Source organism: Fusarium coffeatum (assembly GCF_003316985.1).
Source record: "Fusarium coffeatum strain FIESC_28 chromosome Unknown BRIP53273_contig_136, whole genome shotgun sequence".
In the NCBI taxonomy this organism is placed as follows: domain Eukaryota; kingdom Fungi; phylum Ascomycota; class Sordariomycetes; order Hypocreales; family Nectriaceae; genus Fusarium; species Fusarium coffeatum.
This window is the reverse complement of record NW_022157929.1, coordinates 325,543-349,811: the sequence shown is the minus strand read 5'-3', so window position 1 is coordinate 349,811 and position 24,269 is coordinate 325,543. Positions and strand designations below refer to the sequence as shown.

At 49.1% G+C, this 24,269-nt stretch overlaps 6 protein-coding genes across 6 annotated transcripts; 4 read left to right on the top strand and 2 right to left on the bottom strand.

The window, feature by feature from the left end:
* Positions 1-491: 491 nt before the first annotated feature.
* FIESC28_06343 (uncharacterized protein) lies at positions 492-4,096 on the top strand (the record flags this gene model as incomplete). Its single annotated transcript, XM_031160487.1, has 3 exons — positions 492-959; positions 1,009-2,036; positions 2,086-4,096. The coding sequence occupies 3 exons, from the start codon at positions 492-494 to the stop codon at positions 4,094-4,096; spliced, it is 3,507 nt and encodes a 1,168-aa protein (XP_031015533.1).
* A 1,141-nt stretch (positions 4,097-5,237) lies between these two features.
* On the top strand, positions 5,238-6,345 carry FIESC28_06342 (uncharacterized protein; the record flags this gene model as incomplete). Its single annotated transcript, XM_031160486.1, has 4 exons — positions 5,238-5,428; positions 5,471-5,539; positions 5,912-5,960; positions 6,046-6,345. The coding sequence occupies 4 exons, from the start codon at positions 5,238-5,240 to the stop codon at positions 6,343-6,345; spliced, it is 609 nt and encodes a 202-aa protein (XP_031015532.1).
* Positions 6,346-11,009: 4,664 nt separating this feature from the next.
* Positions 11,010-11,944, top strand: FIESC28_06341 (uncharacterized protein; the record flags this gene model as incomplete). Its single annotated transcript, XM_031160485.1, has 3 exons — positions 11,010-11,103; positions 11,389-11,760; positions 11,814-11,944. 3 exons carry the CDS (start codon positions 11,010-11,012, stop codon positions 11,942-11,944), a joined length of 597 nt encoding a protein of 198 aa, XP_031015531.1.
* A 403-nt stretch (positions 11,945-12,347) lies between these two features.
* Positions 12,348-13,477, bottom strand: FIESC28_06340 (uncharacterized protein; the record flags this gene model as incomplete). The annotated part of the gene is made up of 4 exons (XM_031160484.1): positions 12,348-12,805; positions 12,856-13,110; positions 13,176-13,409; positions 13,462-13,477. 4 exons carry the CDS (start codon positions 13,475-13,477, stop codon positions 12,348-12,350), a joined length of 963 nt encoding a protein of 320 aa, XP_031015530.1.
* Positions 13,478-15,127: 1,650 nt separating this feature from the next.
* On the top strand, positions 15,128-17,339 carry FIESC28_06339 (uncharacterized protein; the record flags this gene model as incomplete). The annotated part of the gene is made up of 3 exons (XM_031160483.1): positions 15,128-15,240; positions 15,309-17,279; positions 17,327-17,339. 3 exons carry the CDS (start codon positions 15,128-15,130, stop codon positions 17,337-17,339), a joined length of 2,097 nt encoding a protein of 698 aa, XP_031015529.1.
* Positions 17,340-20,219: 2,880 nt separating this feature from the next.
* On the bottom strand, positions 20,220-21,595 carry FIESC28_06338 (uncharacterized protein; the record flags this gene model as incomplete). Its single annotated transcript, XM_031160482.1, has 3 exons — positions 20,220-20,910; positions 20,958-21,462; positions 21,514-21,595. 3 exons carry the CDS (start codon positions 21,593-21,595, stop codon positions 20,220-20,222), a joined length of 1,278 nt encoding a protein of 425 aa, XP_031015528.1.
* Between the last annotated feature and the right edge of the window lie 2,674 nt (positions 21,596-24,269).

The window sequence follows — 24,269 nt, the reverse complement described above, 5'->3', positions numbered from 1 at the left end:
GGCAACTGCGCCTAACATAGGTTGGCACCCAAACAGACAATAGCCCACTAAACCCAGTCTAGTCGCTTGTACCACAACCATAACATTGCATTACAACCCAAGCCAAAGACAACAACATACCTAGCAACAACACACAACAGCACAAAAAAAAAGAGCTTTCACACGCTCTCAATGCGCACGTTTACTAAAACGTTTTTGCCGCTCCGATCCGTCGCCCACGAACTGTCTCGCAACTAAAGTTCACAGGTATGTCAGAAGCTTGCGCTTTCCCCCCTTGCTCAGTATTCAATCTCCCGACAAACACCATGCTTGCGCATCGTCATGATATTGCTTTACTCCCGCTGTGACCACGGAGCGGAGAGCTAGCATCTCGCTCTATCCCACTTCGCGCCGCGCGCACGTATCATCTCGGCCCGTCCGAGATCATCAATTCTTTCTACCGAGCTTGCGACTAATGCGACGTCGCCTTCTAGATTCGTCATTAATAATCCATGGCCGACAACAAACTTACCGACCAGCAGGTCGCTGACCTCAACACCATCCTGCGCGGTGATGCTTCCCTCGACTCCAAGGTCCAATATGTCACAATCATCAAGTCCGGCATCAAGCAACACAATGTTCCCGAGTCGAGCGTTCCACAGCTCTTTGAAGGCTTGCGCGCCGCTACCACATCACAGCATGCTGCTCTGGTAAACGCTGGCTTCACAGCGCTCAACCATCTCCTCACACGACTCTCGCGCCAAGATCCGAAGCTATTGTCCAGAGAAGCAGCTCGAACTCTACCACTGGTTGTTGACAAGCTTGGTGATCACAAAGACAAGTTCCGCTCGCTAGCCTCGCACTCCCTCGTTACTCTATTCTCTGTCGCACCAGCCGATGTGGAACGGTTTGTTCGAAACACAGCTATGCAAGGAAAGAACCCAAGAGCGAAGGAGACTTCCATGCAATGGCTTTTACAGGTAAGTCGTGGAGGGTTTATAATTGTGTATGTGTGCTAACAGTATACAGATGCACCAAGAAAATGGACTTCCTTTCCGAGCTTACGTTCCCGTGCTCATGGAGCTACTTGAAGACGCCGATGGAATGGTGCGAGATACCGCAAAGAACACAGTTATTGAGCTTTTCCGATCTGCGCCAAACGCCGCCAAGTCCGATCTCAAGCGACAACTCAAGAACTTCAAAGTACGACCAGCAATTGAGCAGGTCATTGTCAAGGAGCTTGCACCACCTTCCAGTCGCCCCCAAACGCCTGCTGCACCCGCCGCCGAGCCCGCTCCGGTACCAGTATCTCGTCCAGCATTTTCTGCCAGCACATCTTCAGCCGCAGAGCGTCCCATTACCCCAGGAATTGACACAAAACCCGAAAACCTCGAACCCCTGTACGTCAACACCAATCGAGAACTCGACGACATGATTAAGGAAATGGCGTGGTTTTTCGAAGGAAAAGAGACAGAGCACAACTGGTTGAAGCGAGAAAATTCCGTCCATAAACTGAGAAGGCTCATTGCAGGCAATGTTACTGATTTTGCTGATACCTTCCTTGCCGGAGTTAAGAGCATGCTGGACGGCATTATCAAGGTAATCACCTCTCTGAGAACCAGTATGTGTAAAGAGGGCTGCGGTCTGATTCAGGATATCGCCAACACTTTTGGTCCTGCAATGGATCCTTTGGTTGAGCAGCTTATGCAATGTTTTGTTAAGCTATCTGCGGGAACGAAGAAGATCAGCTCACAGCTCGCGAATGAAACAGTCGAGACAATCTTGAGCAGAGTTACTTATACCCCTCGGTTGATGCAACATATCTCGTTTGCTTCTGAAGACAAGAACGTTGCGCCAAGGACTTTTGCTACAGGGTGGCTAAAAACCATTTTGAAAAAGGAGGCTCATCACAAGCACCATATTGAGCATACTGGTGGTGTTGATATAGCCGTGAAGTGTATCAAGAAGGGTTTGGCCGATGCCAATCCTGCTGTGAGAGAAAAGATGAGGTCAACCTTCTGGACTTTCTGGGGATTATGGCCTGCCAAAGCAGAGTCGTAAGTTAGCTCACATACTTTGCATGATTTTGAAACTGACATGAAATAGCTTGATGGCCGATTTGGATGGCACTGCGCAAAAGCTCCTGAACAAGGACCCCAGCAACCCCAATGGGTCAAAGACCGCCGAACCAGCAGCCCGACCTGGCCTGGGGCTGTCCAAGAGTACTATGAGTACTGGCAAGCCCAGCATTCGAGAGGCTATGATGGCTCAGCGCAAGGCAAACGCGACCAAAAACCTTCCAGCCCGACCTGGTTCGGCCATGGCTCAGCTATCACCTGTTAAGACCACTACTAGCTCCTCGAGTGCTGCACCAAGCAAGCCTTCAGGGACCCGATCAAGGCCCGAGACTGGTGGAATGTCAGGGGCCCCTATGCGACCATCAAGAAAGCGACCCGAGATGGCGGCCCGTCCTGCCACAGCTGGACCATATTCCGTCCGCGACATGGATACAGCAAGTCCCGAGAGCGTCAGGTCAAAGACACCGGCGCCCCGAGAAACTACACCTAAGAGGACCGGTCCCCGAACACGGCCTGGGCATGCTCCTCATGGTAGCGAATCAAGCCTAGCGTCACCTACGTCTACAAGAACAGGTCAAAAGCCAGCGGCATCACCTCGAACGAGCCCTACCAAGTTGAAGCAATCCCAATCTGCTATGCTACCTATGAGCAGTCCTTCAAGAGCTGATGAGGACTTCACCATGGTGGTTCCGAATATGGCCAACTTGAGAACTATGCAAAGACATGGGCCCGCGCCTGCAAGGGCACCCCCCGTCCCCCAAGAACCAGAACCGCTAATCACACCAACGACGGAATCTGTACCCCAGATTGTCTCAGAGCCAGCACCAGAGCCCCCGGCCGAGCCTGTGTCTGAGCCAGAACCTAAGCCTGAGCCAGAGACAGTCCCTGTGCCCGTGGCTGAACCTGTGGTCGAGCCTGTAGCCGAGGCTGTGGCTGAGCCTCGAGATCAACACATGGAAGAGGTCGTTGAGCCTGAAGCGCCGGCCCAGCCTGAGGAATTTGCTCAGCCCGAAGAGCCTGTCAAGCCTGAGGAGCCTGCTGCTGCCCCGGAGCCCGTTGTTGAGGCCGCACCTGAGCCACCAGCACCCATGCCGGTTGAGCCTGCTCCAACAGCCCAGGCTCCTGCTCTTCAGGTCTACGAGGACCCCTTCACTGATGAACAGCCATCACCGAAGCCAAGCTTCAACCTCCCTGTGCTGGAGGACAAACCTGTCAATGCTGATGCAGCCAGTGTGCCCATTGCTCATGCTCAATCTCCCGTGACCCAAAACGTAGAGGCTCCTGACAGAAGCAAGCAAAGTTTGCGGCTGCTAGAGAGTGGCATCACCAGAATCAAAGCGAAAACTCTTGACGTGCACGGCTTCCGAAAGTTGCAGTCTCTGTTGCGTGATAGCAAGGGAATCTTCACTGATGATAAGTTTGAGGCTCTTTTGATTGGGCTTTTCCAATACCTCGAGGACCCCCTGAGTGGCACCAGCCCCGAGAAGGCTCAGGATATCAAGGCCCAAATCCTTGCCACGATAAGGGTGCTCTTAAAGAAGGAGCGCGACAATTTCCAGCCCCATGTTTCACGGGGTCTTGAGTCACTTCTTGAGACGCGCAGTGCCTATGATATTCGTGCTCATATCGTCAGTGGTGTTGAGGTGTTGGCCGATGAGCTAGTTACTATTGGTGATGGCTCTGAAATTGTGGTTGTCCTTACAAAGCGTCTTCAAAATGTTGACAGTTCTACCACCGGAGGTAGCCGTATCCTCAGCACTGGCATGCATGTGCTGCGAACCATGTTGGACAAGAGGCCTAACTTTATGCCTACTGACACCGAGCTTGGTCAACTTGCTGCTCTTGCCGGTCGATGCCTTGCCTCCGCAGACTCGGGCGTTCGTATGGACTCTGTTCAACTTTGCGTCGCTCTTCACTCAAGGGTAGGTGAGCAAGCATTCTGGAATGCTCTCAAGGACGTTCAAGATGACCCCAAGAGCTTGATCACATACTACATCGTCAAGAGACAGCGTGAGCAAGCTCCTACGATTGCTGCCTAGATGCAATGGAAAATGATTGTCAAGCGGAGTTTAAGGGACAGTCACGGTTTGGCGTTGGATGATGGAGTTTGGCTATTTGGTTAGGATCGGATTGGTATTTTGGGATCACTCTTGTCAAAAACAGTGACGAGGTATAAAAAGGGTATCAATTTTTCACTTCGATAATGCACTGGTGGCAGAAATTACGTCTATTGTTTGCATTCTTGCTGTGACTATTGAATAGTTGCAAAAGTCTCTTGACTGTATGTTTATGTTGTAATTACTTACACGTTATACAAGACATTTTGATATAGGCAACAAATGTATTTTCCTAGGTTTGTGTTCCACGAAGCTATCAGATTGATTAACTTCATGTTACCTCTATCCAGGTAGAGCACTTTCGATGAAACCTCCCTTCGTATTCCAGTCCTCGCCCAGGGGTATTCTGGTCTTGATTTGCTGTTCGTAGTAGGCAATATGCAGATAAACACAACATTGACCAATTCACGAAATTGCTTGTCGGGCAGCTGCACGCAATCTGTATCATGGAATCTCCAAACCAGCACTGCTGCCTCTTGCCTGTCACAAATGATCTTTTGTTTCCTACTTACTAAGCTTCTCACCTTACGAGTAAAACCCTCTCGCTCTCCGCAAGTTGTATTTCCCTCCTTCTTCATTCTTCTATCTCTCGTTTTATACTATATATACTATCACTCCTTTACTATACTATTATACTATCACCCTTGCATGGAAATTCGCTGGTAGTTTCAGTCTCTCTGCATTCCCTGCTTTCATCTTTTGCGATGAAACCCAACAACATTGGCTGATTCGTGCGCACTCGAAGCGTTTCAGTACTCTTCCAGTTAGTCGCGTATGGCTTTCTTTCGGGAGACTGGATCCTTGAGCGCAGCAGTTGAAATATGTCCCGTCCCTCCGACTGCGTTGTTGCCTAGGTTGGTCTCTGGGGTTTCTTTTGTCTCTCGTCACCAGCTGCACGCCAACTGCTGCACCTTTTGTCTATCAACTCGTGAGTTACATTTCTTCCCTCCATCCCATCCTTTCAATACCATCTCACACTGTCCCGAAGCATCATCTCCTATACTATATCAGCATTGCGGACCAAGAGAATGCAGATGAAGTTTTCATCAAGTACGAAGGAATCATGCCAAGGTCTCTGATTCAGTCGTATTTCGAGGAAGAATCAACCGAAGCAAATATTGCTATCATCGAGAGCATTTCCGACTACTTCAAAGAGGTTAAGCCCAGTATCAACCGGGTAACATTCATTATACCACCATTCGACGAGGACAAGGATAAAACCGACAAGGACAAGACCGCCAAGCACCTTGTCAAGTACAACACCCGCAATGATACTTCGACTATAACCGTTTATAGGCCCCGATTCCAAGCGTACTGCGTAGGATCGTGTTACGGCACTTTCTTACAATGCGGCTGGGAAGGGCCGTCAGATCATGAAGCGAGTTGCTCTTGGTAACAAGCGCAAGGCTCCTCAGCCTCTTGCGATCCTGCCCGCCAGAGAAGGGAAAGGGCCAAGAAAATGATGAAGCTACGGGGACAGCAAAAGGCTTTAAGGTCATTCTGTGACTCCCTCCACGAAAGGTCGACTTGCATAGATCCAGGGCCATCGACAGGCTTGACCGCCGGTTCAGCGAAGCCCAACGGGACGGGCTACCTGCCCATCAGCCAACCTATCCCCAGGCTTACGGGTATATCGGCGCTCGACTGAAGACTGGAGAGTTGCTGAAGAGTGGTCGCTTGTTCACGATCTTGCATGCCACCAGGAATGATGCCGGACTTTGCGCTGCATTTTTCCAGTGGCAGTGGGCATGTATGGTACAAAGATATGCACGACTCCCTAGCTAATGTAAGTTTTCATATACCAATTCTTCTAACACCCATATCTACATCTCGTCAAACTTCAATCTTGTATACTGAAACTTCATTGCTAGGCTCACTTTCCGAAAGCACCCCCTATTGCTAGAGCTACTACCATCCAGTCAATTGAGCCTACTGCTCATGACACTGTACCAGCTATCGCCCCAGACGTTGAATGCAACAGCTTCAACATGGATCGTCAAGAGTCCTCAGAGACTGGTCAGGTACATTCTCTGGTTGATACAAACGATCCTATCATTCCTGGCCTCGCATTGTCAATGTTGACAGCGCTGATTAAACGTCTTTACTCCAACGACAAGTCTGCCGGCCGACATCAGTCGGCCCCTTGGGAAACTGTGGGAACGACTCAGTAGACCGTCCAAAGAAACCGCCGTCACTCGCCGTCAAATGCGAGAGAAACAACGGGAAACCCTCCACCATCCCTTCTACGTCAGAAGCAGACGGAAATGTCAGAGCTTGACTCTTCCACCACAGTTGATCCATTTCAGCCTTTCCCATCTGACAACGAAGCCACTCTGCTTTGGTCATCGGTCAACAGATCCCGAAAATCCGCAAGCTTTGAGTTGAAGTTGCCAGAGAGTTCATCGTCTGCAAGACTCAACTGTTCCAACAACACGAAGGCCTCCGGAAGCCTTGCGCGACATTGCAGATGCTGTCACGGAACACCTAGAGCTTCCTTCCGAGGTATCAAATCGATCCGATCCTCTCCCAAGACCAGCTTCCACGAGGCTTTTTGAGAGGCCTTGGAGAACACCAATGCGTTAATCCTTATGCGGATATGCTTGTCAATACAAGCAAGAACGGCTACGTCTATCTCATATATAAGAGCTTCGTGATGGACAACGTGGAGTGCCCTGACAAACCTTTCACCAACTGTCATGTTTATCGACAGTGAACAAACGGCGGTTTCCATCATGGGCGGCGCTATTGAGGGGACCGGGTTGGCCGATAGCCTTGCAGAAAGGTTATGGGGCAGGGCTCTCAAGGGTGTTGTCATTAAGGGTCCGTAGTCTCCTTGGGAGCCTGAGGAAAATGACCTTCATCGACTATCAGTCACTGCGCTAGTACTTCATCGCCGACTTGCCAACGACGTTGTGGGCATGTTCCCGAAGCCTGACATCCCCTTTCACGCATACCTCAGGGCATGGATACGACGGCCGACCTATGCCCACTAACAAGTACTCTCCAGAGCAACTGGAACAGATCAGTGTCAGGATCACACGAAGCCTTCGTCTGGCGGAGACCAACTCTTCGGCATGATATCTACACCAAGCCATAAGTCGTCGAAGATCTTCCAAATCAACCCATGAACGTCCATCTTACTACCAAGGCTCTCAATCTCGCAATCGAACTACGTCAAAGAGAAGATGGACCAGACGTTAACTGGGCATCCTTGCGTGAGTTCGCAACAATGCTCTCACGCTCTCAACCGGGTCCGTATGGCGGGATACGGGGAGGTCTTTCGCATTGTTCGTCGTCAGCTAATGACTAGCACTCTGCTGATGTTACTCTGTGCGGGGTGATTACAGCTAGAGAATCCAACTGGCCCATCGGTTGAAGAAGTCACATGTCAAGCTGAAGCTACCAACTGTCTCAGTCAAGGGTCCTGCCAACGAGTTTATCGCAAGTCCTGTCGTTACGACTCTCAACCGCAAGGACTGGAGGTCATTCTTTGGCCCACAGCGCGCACAGTCAGCCTGTTCGAGCGCATAGAGCAGCATTCTGGTGCCATTCAGTATCGCCTAAAGTCAGACTACCGATCAGATTATTAGAAAGTTTGGCTGGCCGCTGAGAGTATCGGAGATGGAATAGTTTAGTTGCCTTATGCAAGTTTAGATATGCCTGTCTAGGAAAGGTTCTACGAGGGCTAAATAGATACTTCAATGATACCAGTGCTATCTTTCATAATGCTTGCAAGACTTTTACAGCCAATATTTGCACAGCGTGATACAGTGCCTCTATCGTGGCGCTTAGATTTCTGGGTAGACCCGTTCAACTCGTCCAACTCCTCGAGAGCGTGTTAATACAACTACATATCCCACAACCATTAGTTCGCTTGCAATGAGGGTAGTAGAGGCGACAGTAGACAGGTCCAGTGTAAAGGGCTGAGAGCCTAAGAAACGAAATGATTTAACCATTCTATGCCATCTTAGATTAGCATTTAGACTTCTTTGTCCTGCTGCCCTTAGTCTTTGAGCAGCTTCTCTTACCCAGAGGGCATTCTGGCTCGAAGTTGAAGAAATGACAAAAAGATAAGGCGTGTTCGAGCGGGGAGAAAGAATTTGTAGGTACGGAGTTTTAGAGTTCTTAGGATATTAGGTATCGGATCCCATTCGGCCACGCCTCATCTTGGAGGAAGTAAGGTTGATTTTGGTATATAAACCACAGCTTCGTCGGTCGTCCGTGCAAGCCGTGGTTGTTTTGCTGATAGCACATTCCAACGCTAGCAATGCCAGAAGGAGAGAGGTGCCTCTGAATAATTCCACCAGACAATGCTGTAAAATGGCGCTCTCATGAGAGTTAATTTCTACCATGATGAACACGGCGGGATCAACTGGTGACGGCCCGCGAGGGGTTCGAAGTTGAAAAATGACAAAAAGATAAGGAGTGATCGAGCGGGGAGAGAGAGTTTGTAGGTATGGAGTTTAGAGTTATAGGTTCATAGGGAGGATCCCACTCGACCACTCCTTATCTCAAGGGAATCAAGGTTAACTTGGTATTTAAACCCCAGTCCGAGGCACCTGGTACGCCATTCAGTCGACTTGGGCCTGGACTTGGCGTTGCTCGATTCGCAGACTGCGTTGCGGTCCTTGAGTAATTCGAGGGAGCTGCCGATACAAAACCTCGTGGTAAACGACTTCAAACGGCCTGGGATAGTCGTAGCATTACTGCTACACGACATGCGCAGCACGAACAAGATCCACGATGACAACGGAGGCCGAATGGGACAGAGACCTGTCAGCTCAGCTGCAGAAGCTTGCGACACTAGGAAGCTGATGTCACTCTTTTACAAGAGGCAGGAGTGACGATCAAGACACTGCCCTGTCTGACGTTGTTTTTAACGCCTTGCTCTTGCGCCTCTACCCTTGGCGTTCAGGATTGTAGCTTCGCGGCACAGTTGAAAGGCCAAGGAGACAGCTGTGCTGTGCTGTGGCTGTGTTTGTATAGCCAGTGCCAGCCTTGAATTCAGTGGCTTCTGTATCATCGATGAGAATTCTCGGGCAGTAGTAACCGGTCTTAAGGAATCTCGCTCTTGTTCATGAAAGTCATTTGACGGTCATAGAACTTGTCCCGGGCAACCTCGCAGTCATGTTTGGAACGGCCACCTGGTGGGTATTAGAAAAGTCATTCTCTAAGCCTTAGTCGAACGGATACAACTTACCTGAATTCTGGCCTAGACTGGCCTAAAAGAATCAAATACCACTCATCTCCTGAGAACCGAGATTCCATCTGAGAAAATGGACTGCCTATGATATAAGTATATCAGTATTTGGCATAAGAAAAATGTCGATTGAATTTTTGCATTACCATAAACAGATCTTTCTGGTTAGATCATGATAGTAAAGAGGTAAACATGAGAATGAAGCTGATCTGTTGCAAGCTGAGTTACAGATACTGTGTTGTGGTGTTTAGATGAAGCTGGAGTGAAAAGTGGGGGCATCCTTGGAGGTGTGTACCGTGCGAAGTTCTACAGTGTTACCGATTCTCGCACATGATGATCCTCCATACTTGCAGCCCGCCGAAATTACAATGCCAATGCTTGGGATATTGTCTGTTGTTAGTTAGGTCTTAAATCCGTTGAGCGTTCAGTGTATTGTAGCTCTTGGGTAGCTACAAAGGTTTTAAGAGATCAAACAGTCTTGTCACTTAATATGAGTTCATCCTTCAGGTCATTTATTTTTAGCACACTGAAGCTGTACGCTACGCTTTTATCACAGTAAGAACGAACAGCCTAAGACTTAGCTCACATCTGTATGTGTTGCCTAAAGTGTTTTATCTCTTGTAATTGATGGTCAAGTATTCTGATCCCATGTTGATATGTGTTGTAAGGTTGGATAGGGATTCAGCGATGGCTACCCTGGACCATCTGCATTCATTCAGACGCACCTTGACACTCATACTATTCAGTTCAAACATCGTATTCGGCTCACACGGACCAGATGAGAATGATCACTGCACAGTAGTGTCAGATATTAACTTTCAAGATCGAGGAACCTTCAGCCATGCAATGTCACTTAGCGGACAGCTCTGAATCCACTTGACGACGATATTCATCATACCGTACGTTCTCCCATGACCTTGGTCTGACAGTGAGACGGCAACAAAGTAAATCAGGCCAAGACCATCACCGACAGCTTACTACAGTTAACAAATGCAGACGAAAAGATATAAATTTCTCGTCTCCTCGCATCCAATCTCAAACACTCCAAGACAGAACCGCCATAACCAGCCAAAATCAAGTCTCAAGTTCCCCGTCCAGTCTCACTTTTGGACCCCTGAAGACTGAACTACTAACGGTCTAAAAAGCAACTAACTACTGCACGAATTCTCCATATCTTGACAATCTTCAGTAACAAGCAAGCCATTCGTCTCGATCTCCAGTCATCATCCAATCGAAGGCTCTGCGTAAGGATCCTGCGTCTCCACTGTAGCAGGCCCGTAGCTTAGCAGTAACAGACTTGCAACACCGCCCTGCGGGAAACGGGAAGCCCCTCAAATCGTCACCGCAACAATCCAATCCCCTACGAATGAAGCCCGAGCCCCTCCACTTCTAAGCCCAGACCCCGAACCAGAACCAGAACCAAAAGCTCACCTCTACTTTACCTTGTTCCGCGTTCCAACGAGTAAGCTTCCTTCTTTCTCTCTCCTCCTTTTCTCTCCCCTTCTTTCTTACTACTACCCAACTCCAGTATACCTGACAATTTACTTGCTTAGGTAGCTTCTCGATAGCATCACCTTACGGCCGCTTCTTCATCACCCCGCCTCTTCACCACCAGCATCGCCCCGCTCGCCCACCATGGCTTCTCACGACGACGATACCATGCCTGAGGAGACTCAGGGCTACAAGCTATCCCAGCCTAAGCAGAGTCTGGCTGAGTACCAGCAGATGGGTATGTGAACTTTCTTTGGGTTGTTTGAGGCTCTGCGATATGCGCAATACCTACCATCGGGGCTATAATACCAGCTGTCAACAAAACACGGGATGATGCCCGACAAGCTCGTTGCTTTTGCATGGAAGAGTTTTGGGCCGCAGAGATTCTGCAGCTTTAGCTTTGCGACAACAATGTCTCTCATGCGAACATAGACCGTGTTTCAGTCTGCTGTCATCCCATGCTTACCGCCTCACCAACCCGATTGCCGCGTCCCCAACAAATGCTAACAATTCTATCCACTAGATGCCGGCGATGAGTCTCTCCAGCGATACAAGGAGTCCCTCGGTCTCGGCGGCGGCACCGATATCTCTGACCCCAACGACCCCCGAGTCTGTATCATTCTCTCCTTGACCATGGACTCCCCCGGTCGTCCTCCCGTCACCATCGATCTCTCTACCCCTGGAAGCGAGACCACCCTCAAGGACAAGCCCTTCAACATCAAGGAGGGTGCCAAGTTCACCATGAGCGCCAAGTTCAAGGTCCAGCATGAGATTCTCAGCGGTCTTCACTACGTTCAGGTTGTCAAGCGAAAGGGTATCCGAGTCTCTAAGGACTCTGAGATGATTGGCAGCTACGCTCCCAACACCGACAAGCAGCCCACTTATATCAAGAAGTGTAAGTTTTACATCATAATTGCAAGCCAGAACCTCATATTGACACATTTCCAGTCCAGGAGGAGGAGGCCCCCAGCGGCATGCTCGCCCGTGGTCACTACAACGCCATCTCTAGCTTCGTGGACGACGATAAGAAGAAGCATCTCGAGTTTGAGTGGAGTTTCGACATTGCCAAGGACTGGTAGATACCGGCGCCTTAACAGCACGTACCGACGACATAACTCAAAAATACATATCACAAGTCATGAGATAATGAGATACCTGAACATTTGGAGAAGAACATACACAGAAAAAAAATTAACCCCACATACAGTCAAAAGAAAACCTAACTCTGTTGGAGAAAGGTCTTGCTCTGTTTTCCTATCATCTGCTCGTCAACGGCGAGACGGTACCTGTGGCTAAATCTAGAGCTTCGATACTGCAGAAGAAAAATGCCTATATACATCAAGTTCTATGCTATGCAACTCTATTCCTCAGGCCCGAGCCGTAAATGCCTGCTTTGAAGACATGGTATCATATTTGATGTGAATTTCGTTAAGCCCGAGCTATTAACTCTGCAGCGGTGTGTGTACGCATGAATAATTTCGTCTATAAGAAGTAGTCTGGCAGGGCATTGCCATCGGCAGACTTTTCGTTTCCTGGTTGGAGGTCCTTGTGTACATCGTTCTCTGGCGCGGCTGCGAAAACGTTGAAGAAACGTTCACCGGTGTCGCTAACTTCAAGCACACTGGCCATATTACCACAACGGTAACAATAGTTTGGCGCACTCCAAACAGTGCTGAGACGGTCATCGTATAGAACCTGGAAGCCTTCTTGGCAGAGCTGGTGAGCGCGTAGGATATGCGACATATTGTTGACAGCCAGGAATTTCTTAACAACCTGTGCTCCAAAAGTATACCCCGCGCCGCGGGGTGATAGGGAAAATTCGTCGCGCTCAGGGTCCGGGTCAGACCAAACGAGATCGGCCATTGGACCCTCGTGGGGGATCTCCCGGAAGCGGTCTATAATTTTAATTTGATCGATTGAATGGATAGAGGGTGATAGGCCTAGTCATATGTCAGCGTAGTCCTCCAGAATAAAGTTGAGCTGTATTTACCTCCGTGGACGCAGAAGATTTGATCGTTGATAACAACGCTCAGCGTCAAAAAGTCAAACATATCGGTAAAGTAGTGCCACACATTGGCATTGCCATATTTGCGCGAACACTCTGTATAGAAGCCATACGACTGCGTAACGCCGCGCGACTCATGATTTCCGCGGATCAGATGCACGCGATTAGGATATCGTAATTTCAAGCACACTAGTAGCGATATTGTCTCGACACTGAACATGCCACGATCAACGTAGTCTCCTATTGTACCCCATCGTGGTCAGCAAAGGCCCTCCTTTATTCATCTCGAGCTCGTGGGCGGTTACCAAGGAACAGATAGTTGGTATCGGGACAGTAGCCACCGATGCGGAAAATCTCAATAAGGTCGAAGAACTGTCCATGGATATCTCCAACGACAGTAATGGGCGCGCGGACGTGGACGACGTTGGACTCGCGCATAAGAAGCTCTTTCGTCTTGGCGCAGATGGCCTCGATGACTGATTCGGCAAGTAACTCCTTGTTGTATAAGCGCGAAATGCACTCGTCGAGATCGACGGACGCTGGGTAAGAAACGTCAGCCTGGGGACCTCTTCGGTTCGGGAGGGCGCTTACAAGGTAGCCCAGGCATTGTGGAATGTAGAAGTCGATACTATAGATGCCGAGTGTGTGAGAGGAGCGGTATGTGAATGTCGCTATTCAAGTGTATTCGTAAAGGTTGAGAAGCGTATAGTAGAGGATCGGTATCATTAAGGGTGTCGGCGTCGAGTGCGGCTCCTGGCAAGGATGATGTCTAGAGAAGAGCTCTTGGGTTGTACCAACATGATCGGGGATCAAGACAGCTTGTATTCACATGGATGCGGGGCGAAGTCGGTCGGAGGTGGAGCGAGCGAGAAGCTTCGAAGCTACAGCAGTAGGGATGTTGTGTACGTGAACTCGTGGTCGTGATTACATATGCAGCATCTTGGAGATGGTGCTGTTGGTGGTGGTAGCTGCTTTTTGGGCGGTGGGATGTTTTACGTAGTGGCGGTTTGCTTAGTAGTTGCTGAATGACGGTGCCTCGGCGGGAAAATGGCCCGGGTCGACTCCCCACACTTTGCTACATCTTGAGTTAGATCTAGAGCTCGTGAGCTCTCATCCATGTTGCGATGAGATTAGATCTAGTTGTTTCGTCTATGTCTTTATGATATCTGATACGTAAAGTTTGGTTATGTATTAGAGATATGTACTTAAACAAGCCCATTTTAAACTTAGAGGTATATTGCAACATTGTGACTGGACGATGTATAATTCAGATTACTGTGTATACTGGCATAACAACAAATCAGTGCAAGATATCAGAACTTACCTTATACTGAGTAAAGTTAAACAGTATAATCAATCTTACACAAATGAAATAATAATTTGGAGTGTTTATAATAATAGTTACCTGAGCTATCCTATATTATAGACTACTGCAATAGCTCGATCATATGCCCTTTCAATGTAATTAACAGAATGGGAATCATTCTACATTGTTGATTCGTTTATCAATAAAACTTCATTACTGAATGCCAAGGGAACCCTTATTGCGTATTTATTATGCAAATTATAGTCGGGAATAGCCAAAGTTTAATTCATTTTCAAGTTGCCTTCCTCTTTCTTCCTGGAGAAGTGGTCCGTGCGCACGCGACAACCTCAGCATTGCCATCAACCAATGACCAGCATCGCATCCAGATTGCCTTAGGTACTGTACCTTCCTCTGGTAATCGAATCAATTTGAGCCTCATCGCCAATTCTATTCACGAGAATCTCTCTCATCACATATTTTTCTCTCTCCCATTGTCCCACTCCCTCAATGGTCCCTGAATGAAGCCTCTCTGATAAGCTCAGAGTCGGTTCAGGGAGGGGGCTTTTTCGCATGTCGCGACCGCGCGCTGGCCACTGACAAGCTTGGGCTGAAGCATCACCAAAAGTATCGCTATCGCTGTCTTATTCCACAATATCATCGCTTCTCATCGACTCTCAGTCGCGCTGAGGCCCCTGCTGTGCAACGTATCACAGTGTTACTTATCCCAGCCTCATTCCGCTTGCTCAAACTTGTTTCGGTTTGGCTGTGACCGCGCTTGAGCATCGCACCCCAGCTGACCGTTGTCATTACCGTTCTTCTTTGACATCCCATCAGTTCTATATACGGACAGACTTGTATAATCTGTACCGTTTCCTCACTTTTACTCTTCAGGATAGTGTCCTGTTTGCGTTGAAGCTTCTCTTTGAGCACTTTGCTTCGCTTCATTCAGTCATGCCTCATACAGCTCCTGGCCAACCTCGGCCAGAAGAGGCTCGATGTTACAACTGTGGTGCTGCTGGCCATTGGACTATCGCATGCCCAGAACCTACAAGAGAAACACCAGCGTAAGTACCCATCATCTCCCAGTTTCGTCAGGGACTTTGGTGCCTTGCAGGTTTTAACTAGTCGACAGCGGTCTTGCTGCATGGAGGAACTCGAACACTCCTGGTCAGGGAGGTAATAGGGACCATCATAATGGCCCAAAGAAGTCGAAAGGTCCTATTATCACTAAGTATGCACCTGCGCCCGGACAAGCGCCAGCACCAGGAGTGGCTCAATACGGTCCTCCCCCAGGCTATGGTCCTCCTCCGCCTACACATTATCCAGGAGGACCTCCTTCATATCCTCCTCATTATCCCCCTTACGGCGGCCCAACGCCTGGCTATGCATCTGGATACTCACCTCCAGGATATTCTAATCCTTATCCTCCGCCTTCCTACGGTGCTCCTCCCCCAGGTCTACCAGCGCCTCCCCCAAGACCACCGGGCACTTATAATTCTCCCCCGCCACCTCCTCAACCTCCCGGACCATCGTCTTATTCACGTCCGTATGGGCCTCCGCCGCCTCGTCAAGACCATCCACCCTACGGTCACCAACCTCATCAACCTCATCAGCCTCCTTATCCCCATTACCCTCCGCCTGCTTCAGCACCATACGGGCAGCACGCTCCGCCGCCATCATACCCACCCCCGTTCCCTCCTCATAGTGCACCACCTACATATGGACACCCTCCGCCATCGCGACCTCCTGTTCCATCCCCGGCACCGCCGAAATCATGGCAAAATCGGTCATCTGGATCACCACCTGTGCCACGTCAAAGTCCTGCCTCAACATTGTCTTTGCCTGCTTCATTACCACCAAAGCCCCCTTTACCTCCAAAACCACCACAGCCTCACCAGCATGGACAGCCAAATAGAGGTCGTCGAGACTTCACGGACCACACTCGCGATCATCGGAACAAACGCAAAAATGACCGACACAATCGCAATCACGACAATCGACAAAAGAAGAACCAGCATCAGCCACGGCAAGAACAGAAATCACAAGACGGCAATAATAGACGTGACTCCAAGACTCCCAACCTTCCAAAACCCCCACCGACCCCAAAGCAAGATGAAAAGGAAAAGGTCCCATCCAGTACTCCTGTCAAGCAAAAGTCAAGTACACCTTCAGGGACACCTGAAGCTAAGAAGGCTCAAGTTGAAAGTCCTATACCTGATTCCTCACAGAAACCAGAAATAGAAATAGAAACAGAAACAGTACCTGAAAAGGCAACCGAAGACGATTTGGAATGGGAGAAGAAGGCCATCCTCAAAGAGCCAGAATCCCATCATCCTCCGGATGAAGTCGGCAAGCCATTGCCTGCAGAGTATAATGACGAGGTGCTTCTTCCTAGAAAATGGGATGCTATATGCATCGAATCGGACTATGTCAAAGCTGACAATATCGAGGAATATGTCAAACCCATACACGAAACACCGTATTGGTCAGACGTCGAATTCGACCCCGCGTTTGTACGGGACGGCAAGCTTCCTAGCGGGGATTCAGTCACTGAGATCCCGCCAAGGATCGATGAAAAGGTTCGGAGTGAAAGGTCCGAAAGTGGGGAGGTCCTTGAACAACACCCCAAACGAGATCACCCAGATGACGATAATATTGTTGAACGACCATTGAAAAGGCAAAGATCTCGTAGCTCCTCCAACACAAATCGCAGAGGATCACACGACGGTCATTCGGGTCTACGTGATACCTATGAACCCAAGAGGCGTAAATCACGTCAAGATAGTTCCGAGCATCGGTCAACAAATCATCGTAACATCGATGACCATCGGCGATTAGACCGACACCATCGAGATCGAGATAGAGACCGAAGTCGCAGCCGCAGTCGCAGCCGTGGGCGTAACCGTAGTCGAAGTCGCAGCCGAACGCCAGCCTCACGAGACTCTTCGGTGTCGGTTGCATCGTCAGGATTGGATTCCTTGGAAGCTGAATTGCTAGGACGGGATTCCAAGGCTAAGACACCTGAAGAGTCCCCAAGGCGAAAGCCTTCAATGTCTGGGCTAAAGCCTAAGCGTCGCCAGACGAAGCTCGACTCAGCCTACAGGTAAGCCGCATGCTATTTGCCAACATTCCCAGCTAACATCAGAATAGCCGTCGCTGGTAGGCCCTTTGTCACACTCTCTTGGGACCTATACGGTACTTGATGTTTTCTTTGTCTCTCTCCCCAAACCAGAACCTCAACTCTAAAGTTGTAGGTTCCTGTACCTAGGCCAGGCACTTCCCTTTCACTTTCATTTTTCGGACCCCTTCAACTTGGGCCATGGTTCAATCATCTTCTTGGAATGGCGCTTAGGTTCGGGTATTATCTTAACGATCATCATGACCAAGGTGCATGGCTGGCGTATATCATTCACGAGGTATGCGTGGATCATTCTTAATCTGACTATTTTCAATCTGTCCGTACTTGAGATCCCTTTTTGTCGCTATACCATCCATCTGAACCTCTGCCAGATTGGCTCTCGAGGTGTTGCTCATGATTAACATCATGGCTTGTTGGTGGGCCATCGACCAACATTGCGTGCCTGGCCGTCCCCTGCACTTATCCTCTGCATTTAGTCTCTCGCAAGTGAATGTCTTGACTTTTAATTTCTATATCCGTAGGTCAATATTTTGAAAAATGTGGCGCGATAGACAAGACTGCATATGGCAATATCTGTAGGACTTTGTTATATATCCATAGTTGCTTCCTGGCCTTGCAGTCTTGCTGTAGTGCATCTAATTCGGCCGATGTACCCGCGTAAGCCAGTCTGCAACACACCACATCGCAGTATATAGTCTCGAGCAAGTTAATGAATGAGCAATTAGCCCCTGATGAAACCTTTCTTTGACAAGAGAACAGGCTGGGCCCTCATTGTTTGGCATATTGTTGACACGAGTCAGTTGGAGAGAAAGAATACGGAAGCAGTCATAATTAGCATTATATTCCGTCACTAATGTCAAGATGAGACAACACTGGGCTAGGGGCCACTAAATAAGATCTGCACTTGAACTGCTGTTTGGCAACTTGTCTACCCTTGACGACAGCTACTGTGTTTTCTAGGCTTTAGAGTGGCATAAGACATAGGCTAAAGACTGGGCTGGGCTGGGCTAAGCTAGTATGTAAAAGATGTCTGAACCTCCGTCTCTTACCTCCCCAATGACACAGCTGTGCACATCCCACACCTCCATTGCGTTCAGCGAATGATATGTCAGATAACAAGACTTACGAGGCTATGAGATTCCATTAAACCCGAGCATCTCCAGTACATCGAGTCGGCTGTGGGATTTCCGCAGTCGGTGTCTCAAAGAGATGCTCTCGGCGGTCAAAGTCACTAACTACCAACCACCAACATATTGGCATTACTCCTCCCGCGCTTCTCAATATAAGTACAGACTCACATATGTGTCATTTTACTACAGTGTTCTTACATGAGGATATTGGGCACCGCCATTGTGTTGTGTTGTGCTTTAGTTCACAAATGCCGACCAGATATCTCTCTGCCTTCTTTACAACGCAAAACCAAGTCAAGTGGTGTATATCATATACTCATTCGAATCAGAAAGAGTAGCAGAATTCCTATATACTGTATCATGCCCGGATACCTGAGGTAAGGTCGCCAACGCCCGAGAACTGCAAGTCCTAGGTAACATCTATTTTCAAAGCGTTTCACAGCTCAATTTCCGATGGTTTCGTGGTCTAACGGTTATGACTGCGGATTCTGATTCCGCCAGCGAGGGTTCGACTCCCTCCGAGACCTGTATTTTTGAATTTGCTTCTACGGCTTTTGGTGATCATCTTTTTGGTGTTGAGAATTTCTGAGACATAATTCACAACGGTAGGGAAGGAACAACACGGGTAGGAGATCTGACCCCACTCTCTTTGACCATTGACCTTCTCCTTTGAGCCTCTGCTCTCTCTTGGCATCCAATCAAATGTGTCCATGCAAAGTAAACCGGCCTCAGATCTACGTGCGATAACGTACTATGTGCATATACAAAGGTACTGCATCCATACCGGTGTATCCTGTCCGGGATTAGAAATGCCTGAGGGATGTCAGATATGGCGAGTCAACCGGCTGGTAAGCTATTGGTGGAAAATGAATCGCTATTTCTGTCACCTTACTCGATGCCTCAAGTCCTCGCATCGCAAATACAATGAGGGGTATCATCACCATGCATAGAGGAGAAAAGAGAAATCTTGGCTTTGCTGCAGTGCAACGTTGATCTAACAGAAAAAGTGAGATTTGTCCTATACGTGTGTGACGCACTCAGTTCCGTGAGAGAACGTTTGTACGGCACGGAATGATAGGTGATGTGATAGGCGCAAGACGGCAGGGACACGCCAAAATGTGTCAGGTGTCTCGGCCGAGATTTCAAGCTCAAACCACTTTTGTCGAAGCCGCATGTTCTCTAGTTCTTCTAGCCAGTGGAGCGCCGCTCTACGAGTTGACTAGGACCCTTGAGATGCTAGATCCTGGTCGGAGGGCAGAGAGCAGAGGTTGACTGCAGACCTCGGTCAAAGCCGTAAGACAGGGTCGACAGAGACTCGCGGGTAATGATGAGGACAAGTTGAACGAACAAATTAGGTCAAGTGACAGGAAAAAACTATCATCATCCATATTCAGGTAGTATACATAGTGGGGTCTACTGATAAATCCCACGGCTACCTAGAAAAGCAGCTTGTTGAATTCGGTGAAGCCATCGTGAGATTCGACGGGTCTAGAACCGGCATTTGCAAAGTCAACCATCCCGGCGCCCAACACCTCTATCCTCTAGACTAGCATTGCAGTACATTGTGAACAGCTGGCCAAAACACGCGGCGTTCCTCTAAATCATTAGCTAATTCTTTCTTTCGTACTCCGAGCTTGCAACCGAACGTTCATGAACCCTAGGACAAAACACAAGAGTCAACTTTTGCTCCGACGCTAAAAATACACCACATTGTATATCCGTATATGGACTGGAACCGAAAACACCCTGTAACCAAAGCATCATATCATCTTTCTTAAACGATCAAGTTCTCAAATCCCATCCCACGTAAATCATGTAGCCAGTTGACATTGTCTGTGCCGCGTGTATCTTGCATCGCCCACGTTGCCTTGAGCATTTCAATTGCCGTGAACAGGTACCCCCACGGACAAATCTGCCAAATTGACAACAATCTCGACAGGGTCCAAGTGCGTCTTTCAGGGTCTCGTGTCTCAGCCCCTGCAACGAACGTTGGCCACGAGGAGGCCTTGAAGTATGGGTCGTTCTCATCAATGAGAGCTAAATTGCTCAAAACGTCTTGGAGCAGAAAATCGGTATCAATAGGACGCAATGACCGAACTAGCGGTAGCGCTTGGAGGATGTAGAGGCATGCCGCCGACCGGTGTGCTGCAGCTAAGCGCACTCGACTATTGAGGTCTTGCGTGAGATTATGTTGCCGTAGATAGTCCGCCCAAGCTGCAATATCAACAGCAAGGGCTTCGTCGATCAATGCAAGTGCCTTGTCTGCCACCCCCAATGACTGGTCTGTCCAAGGCACTTCATGCGACAGCTCAGATGCAGAGAGAATAATATTGAGGATCTCCGGGGGGCAAGATAAGTAACTCGTCAGTTCTACCCGTTTCATGACAGGTAGAAACTGGAAAGCTTGCCTTGCCACTCGGGCCGCAAGCCCGCCAGAGGTCAACGTTGAGCCCAGAATGTTATAGCTGAAAAAATCAGTATCCACTTCGTATAGCAGAGAAGTTCAACTTACATGAAGCTGTCAGTAATGACCCGGTCCCGCAGCATTCTACTAGATGCGTCGGGGTTACTATCCGGGTTAAGAAGTGCCATTATGCTCGTAGCGCCTTCAAGGTGGGCCCTCCAGCTCTGATTATCCGACTTGTCCAAATCAATCAAATCAAACTTGATAAAAAAGTGCATAGCAGCCAGTGCCACCTCACTACCCGCCGGGTCAAGGGTATCAAGCACCTCCCTGAGGTGGCTCATGGCCTTTTGCTTAGCTGTCAAGGCATCGATCAGCGCTTGGTGTGTGACGAGATCCTTTGAGCGTAACACAGAGAGGTAATCGCCGGGATTGGGAATGTTATTGGGGATTTTGGTAACGCGGCGAAAGACATTGGACCAGTGGATAGCTGAAGTCGCAATAAGAACCTGAAAAAGAAGCGGGTGCTTCCGCGTCAAGGGTATCAGCTCTCGGAATGGATTGCTCTCAGGCGTGTCTCGGACCACGAGATCCTTGCAGACGCTCTCGGAGACTGGGACTTGCATTAGTATCGATTAAGGTAAGGGCTAGAGCCAAGACCTACAATGCGCTAGGTAGAATCGCGATGTGCGGTCAAGATCCTGGAACAATGGATCTGTAAGTGCGCCTGGAGAAGGCCACGGCATATTGGCATCGCTTGAGGCCGCAGATTCGTCACTCTGTGGGGTCGGCTGTTGCTGATGTCGCTTCAACTCCTCTGCCTCTTGAGCGGCCTGCTGGGCTTGCTGAACCAAGCGCGCCAACGGGTGCTGATCGCTATAGTCGGGTTGAGGCTGGGGTCTCGGACGGTCATGATGATGATGATTTTGATTCGGTTGGTGATGTCCCGGAGGTGAAGCCGAGGCGGAGGAATCAGTATCGTCGGGAAGCCTGCGGCCTGGAGGCGGATTGACATTGCCGTGAGAGTCAATGCCTTGGGTCCAGACAAAAACCTTGCCATACCCGAGGCATTCCTGCCCTGAAACCGCACATTTGTGGCATGTCGGCCATGAGCGGTCGCAGCGCAGGCGTCGGCGACGGCAGTTATGACACGGTTTTGTGTTGCTTGGCGGCATGCGCCGGGTGCTGACACAGCAGCTTGACAGGTCTTGTGCTGGTGTTTTGTCCTAGGATTTCACTAGGTCCAGGTCGTGCTCGAGCTCTTGGGGCGGGCGAGGCAGCGGTTTGGGTGTAACGAGCGGGTCGTTACAGAAGGTTCATGATGGACACTGAGACAAAGAGGTTTGAGTCAATGTACTCGACGTACGGGGCGCAAGGCGGGGGTATAAAAAGTAAGACGAGTAGGTAGGTAATGATGATGATGATGAATAAAAAAGGTTGTGACGGAAGAGAGAAGTAATGTAATGGAGGGATGGAGCAGTTGGTAGGAATGTATGGTAGGTACCTTAGCTTTAAGGTACAGGTGTGATGGATGGTAGGTAGACTACTAATTGGTGAGGTAAGGCAAGCGCAACCCAGTGAGGTAAGTATGTAGACAATGGAAGGTGGGAGGGAAGAGAATGGAGGGGTAAAGAGAAAGAGAAGGCGCGACACTCTCTATTAGTTGAATTCAGTCTAACTAGAAGATTGAGCGACGACAGGTACCGTTCTCATAATGGGCCGGTCTCACTACTAACTGACTCTGCTAAGCAATTGGAGAAGAATATCCAGCTGGGGAGTATAGTAGGCGAAGCACGCAATCGCCGAAATAGATCATAATCCAGATCGAGCCTCGCCTCGGTATAGAAGTTTCTATGAATGAACCAGGCCAGGTCAGATTTTGTCTAGAAGCCCAGCCTGGGTGAATGCTGCAATGCACTGCACTGAGTGACCAGGATCTCTACAGAGGTACGATACAGCCCAGCAGGGTATAGTCTATAGTGCTAGAGCAGATCTCATGACTCGGTCCCAATCAAAGACGACAATAGTGTCCAGCATCTTGAATAGTACTGATGTAATTGTATAAGTCACCCCATATCAGATTACAGCATATACCCCAATGAATCCAATGCTCGCCTTACCTTGCCCTGTCTTTCTTTTCTCCTCTTGTTCAACTCACTTCTGGCCAAAAGCCCCACGTTTACCAGCCCAATCCCCCGACTAAAGCCGATGCCAACGCTCCCCGAAAGGGCAAGGAAACGACATATCGTGCAGCCGAACCTCCGGGACCTGCATCATGGAAGTTCCATCAGAGTCGGTAGAAAGCTTGTCATTCCTGGGTCCGGATGGGACCGTCCAGCCAGAGGTGGCACAACCGCCCAATTCGGAAATCAGCTCTTCTTTTTCTTTTCTTCCACGACCTTGTTTTTTCCTTCCATTGTGAGGGGAACCCTGATACATTTTTTCTTCTTTTCTTCTATGCGTTGGAGATCGTGATGGAGTCCACCGTCCACGGAGCTTATGAACCGCCACGGCACACACTATACTAACGATCCGCATGCACCCTTGACGTACCTGGTCGCTACTGCTACTGAAATATCTGTAGCATGTGTTGGTCTTGATCTGGCTCCTTCTTTTGTTTGTAGCTTAGCATCTGACTAACTTAAGTAGACGACCAGGGACTGCCCACTGTTATTGTCATTTAGTCATGCTGCTAGGGATTCATCTTGGCATGACCGGTCTGGCCCTAACAGAGATCCATATATTTATGCTCTCCAACCATCTCCAACTAACTCGTCTGGCATGTCGGTTCCCCTCTAGGAGGATCCTCTTGAGCTAGTCTGGGTCTGTTTGATCGGAGAAACCTTGGCGTCTCCTCATGAGGCTCCTCCCACCTTCTCAACAACTCCACCAAGAAATTATCATGATGGACCTTCACGATAGTTTAGATTTCTTCACCTTGCTCACCGTACTTGTTTCCCCTCAATAATCCATCCAATGGGTCAAATTGCATGAATTGGCGGGGGTATGCTTCCTATAGTGGGATTTAAGCAAGCCATAGGCTTGAACTAGATATTCGATAGTGCAACACAACGCATCGTTCTGATCACTATCACGGCGGATTCCATTGATTCATCCTAACCCACTCAACATAACATCGTGGCGGTCCCTTAATACCTGGCACACGAGTCCACAATCTGGGGCCATAGGGCAACTCCGAACCTGACGAAGCGGAGCACAAGATCGACTGACGCGAGGAGGCTGATAGCAGCAATAATTCAAACAACGCTCATAAATTCTGGCTTTTCATATCTCGTTCTAATCTCTGCCTTGCGGCATCTCTAGTATCGTTGGTGCCTCACCGAGCTGCCAGCCAGCGTCGGTGTTCTATCCTGATATCCATTTTCTGGCTGGCTGACAACTCTGGAGGCTACATTATTT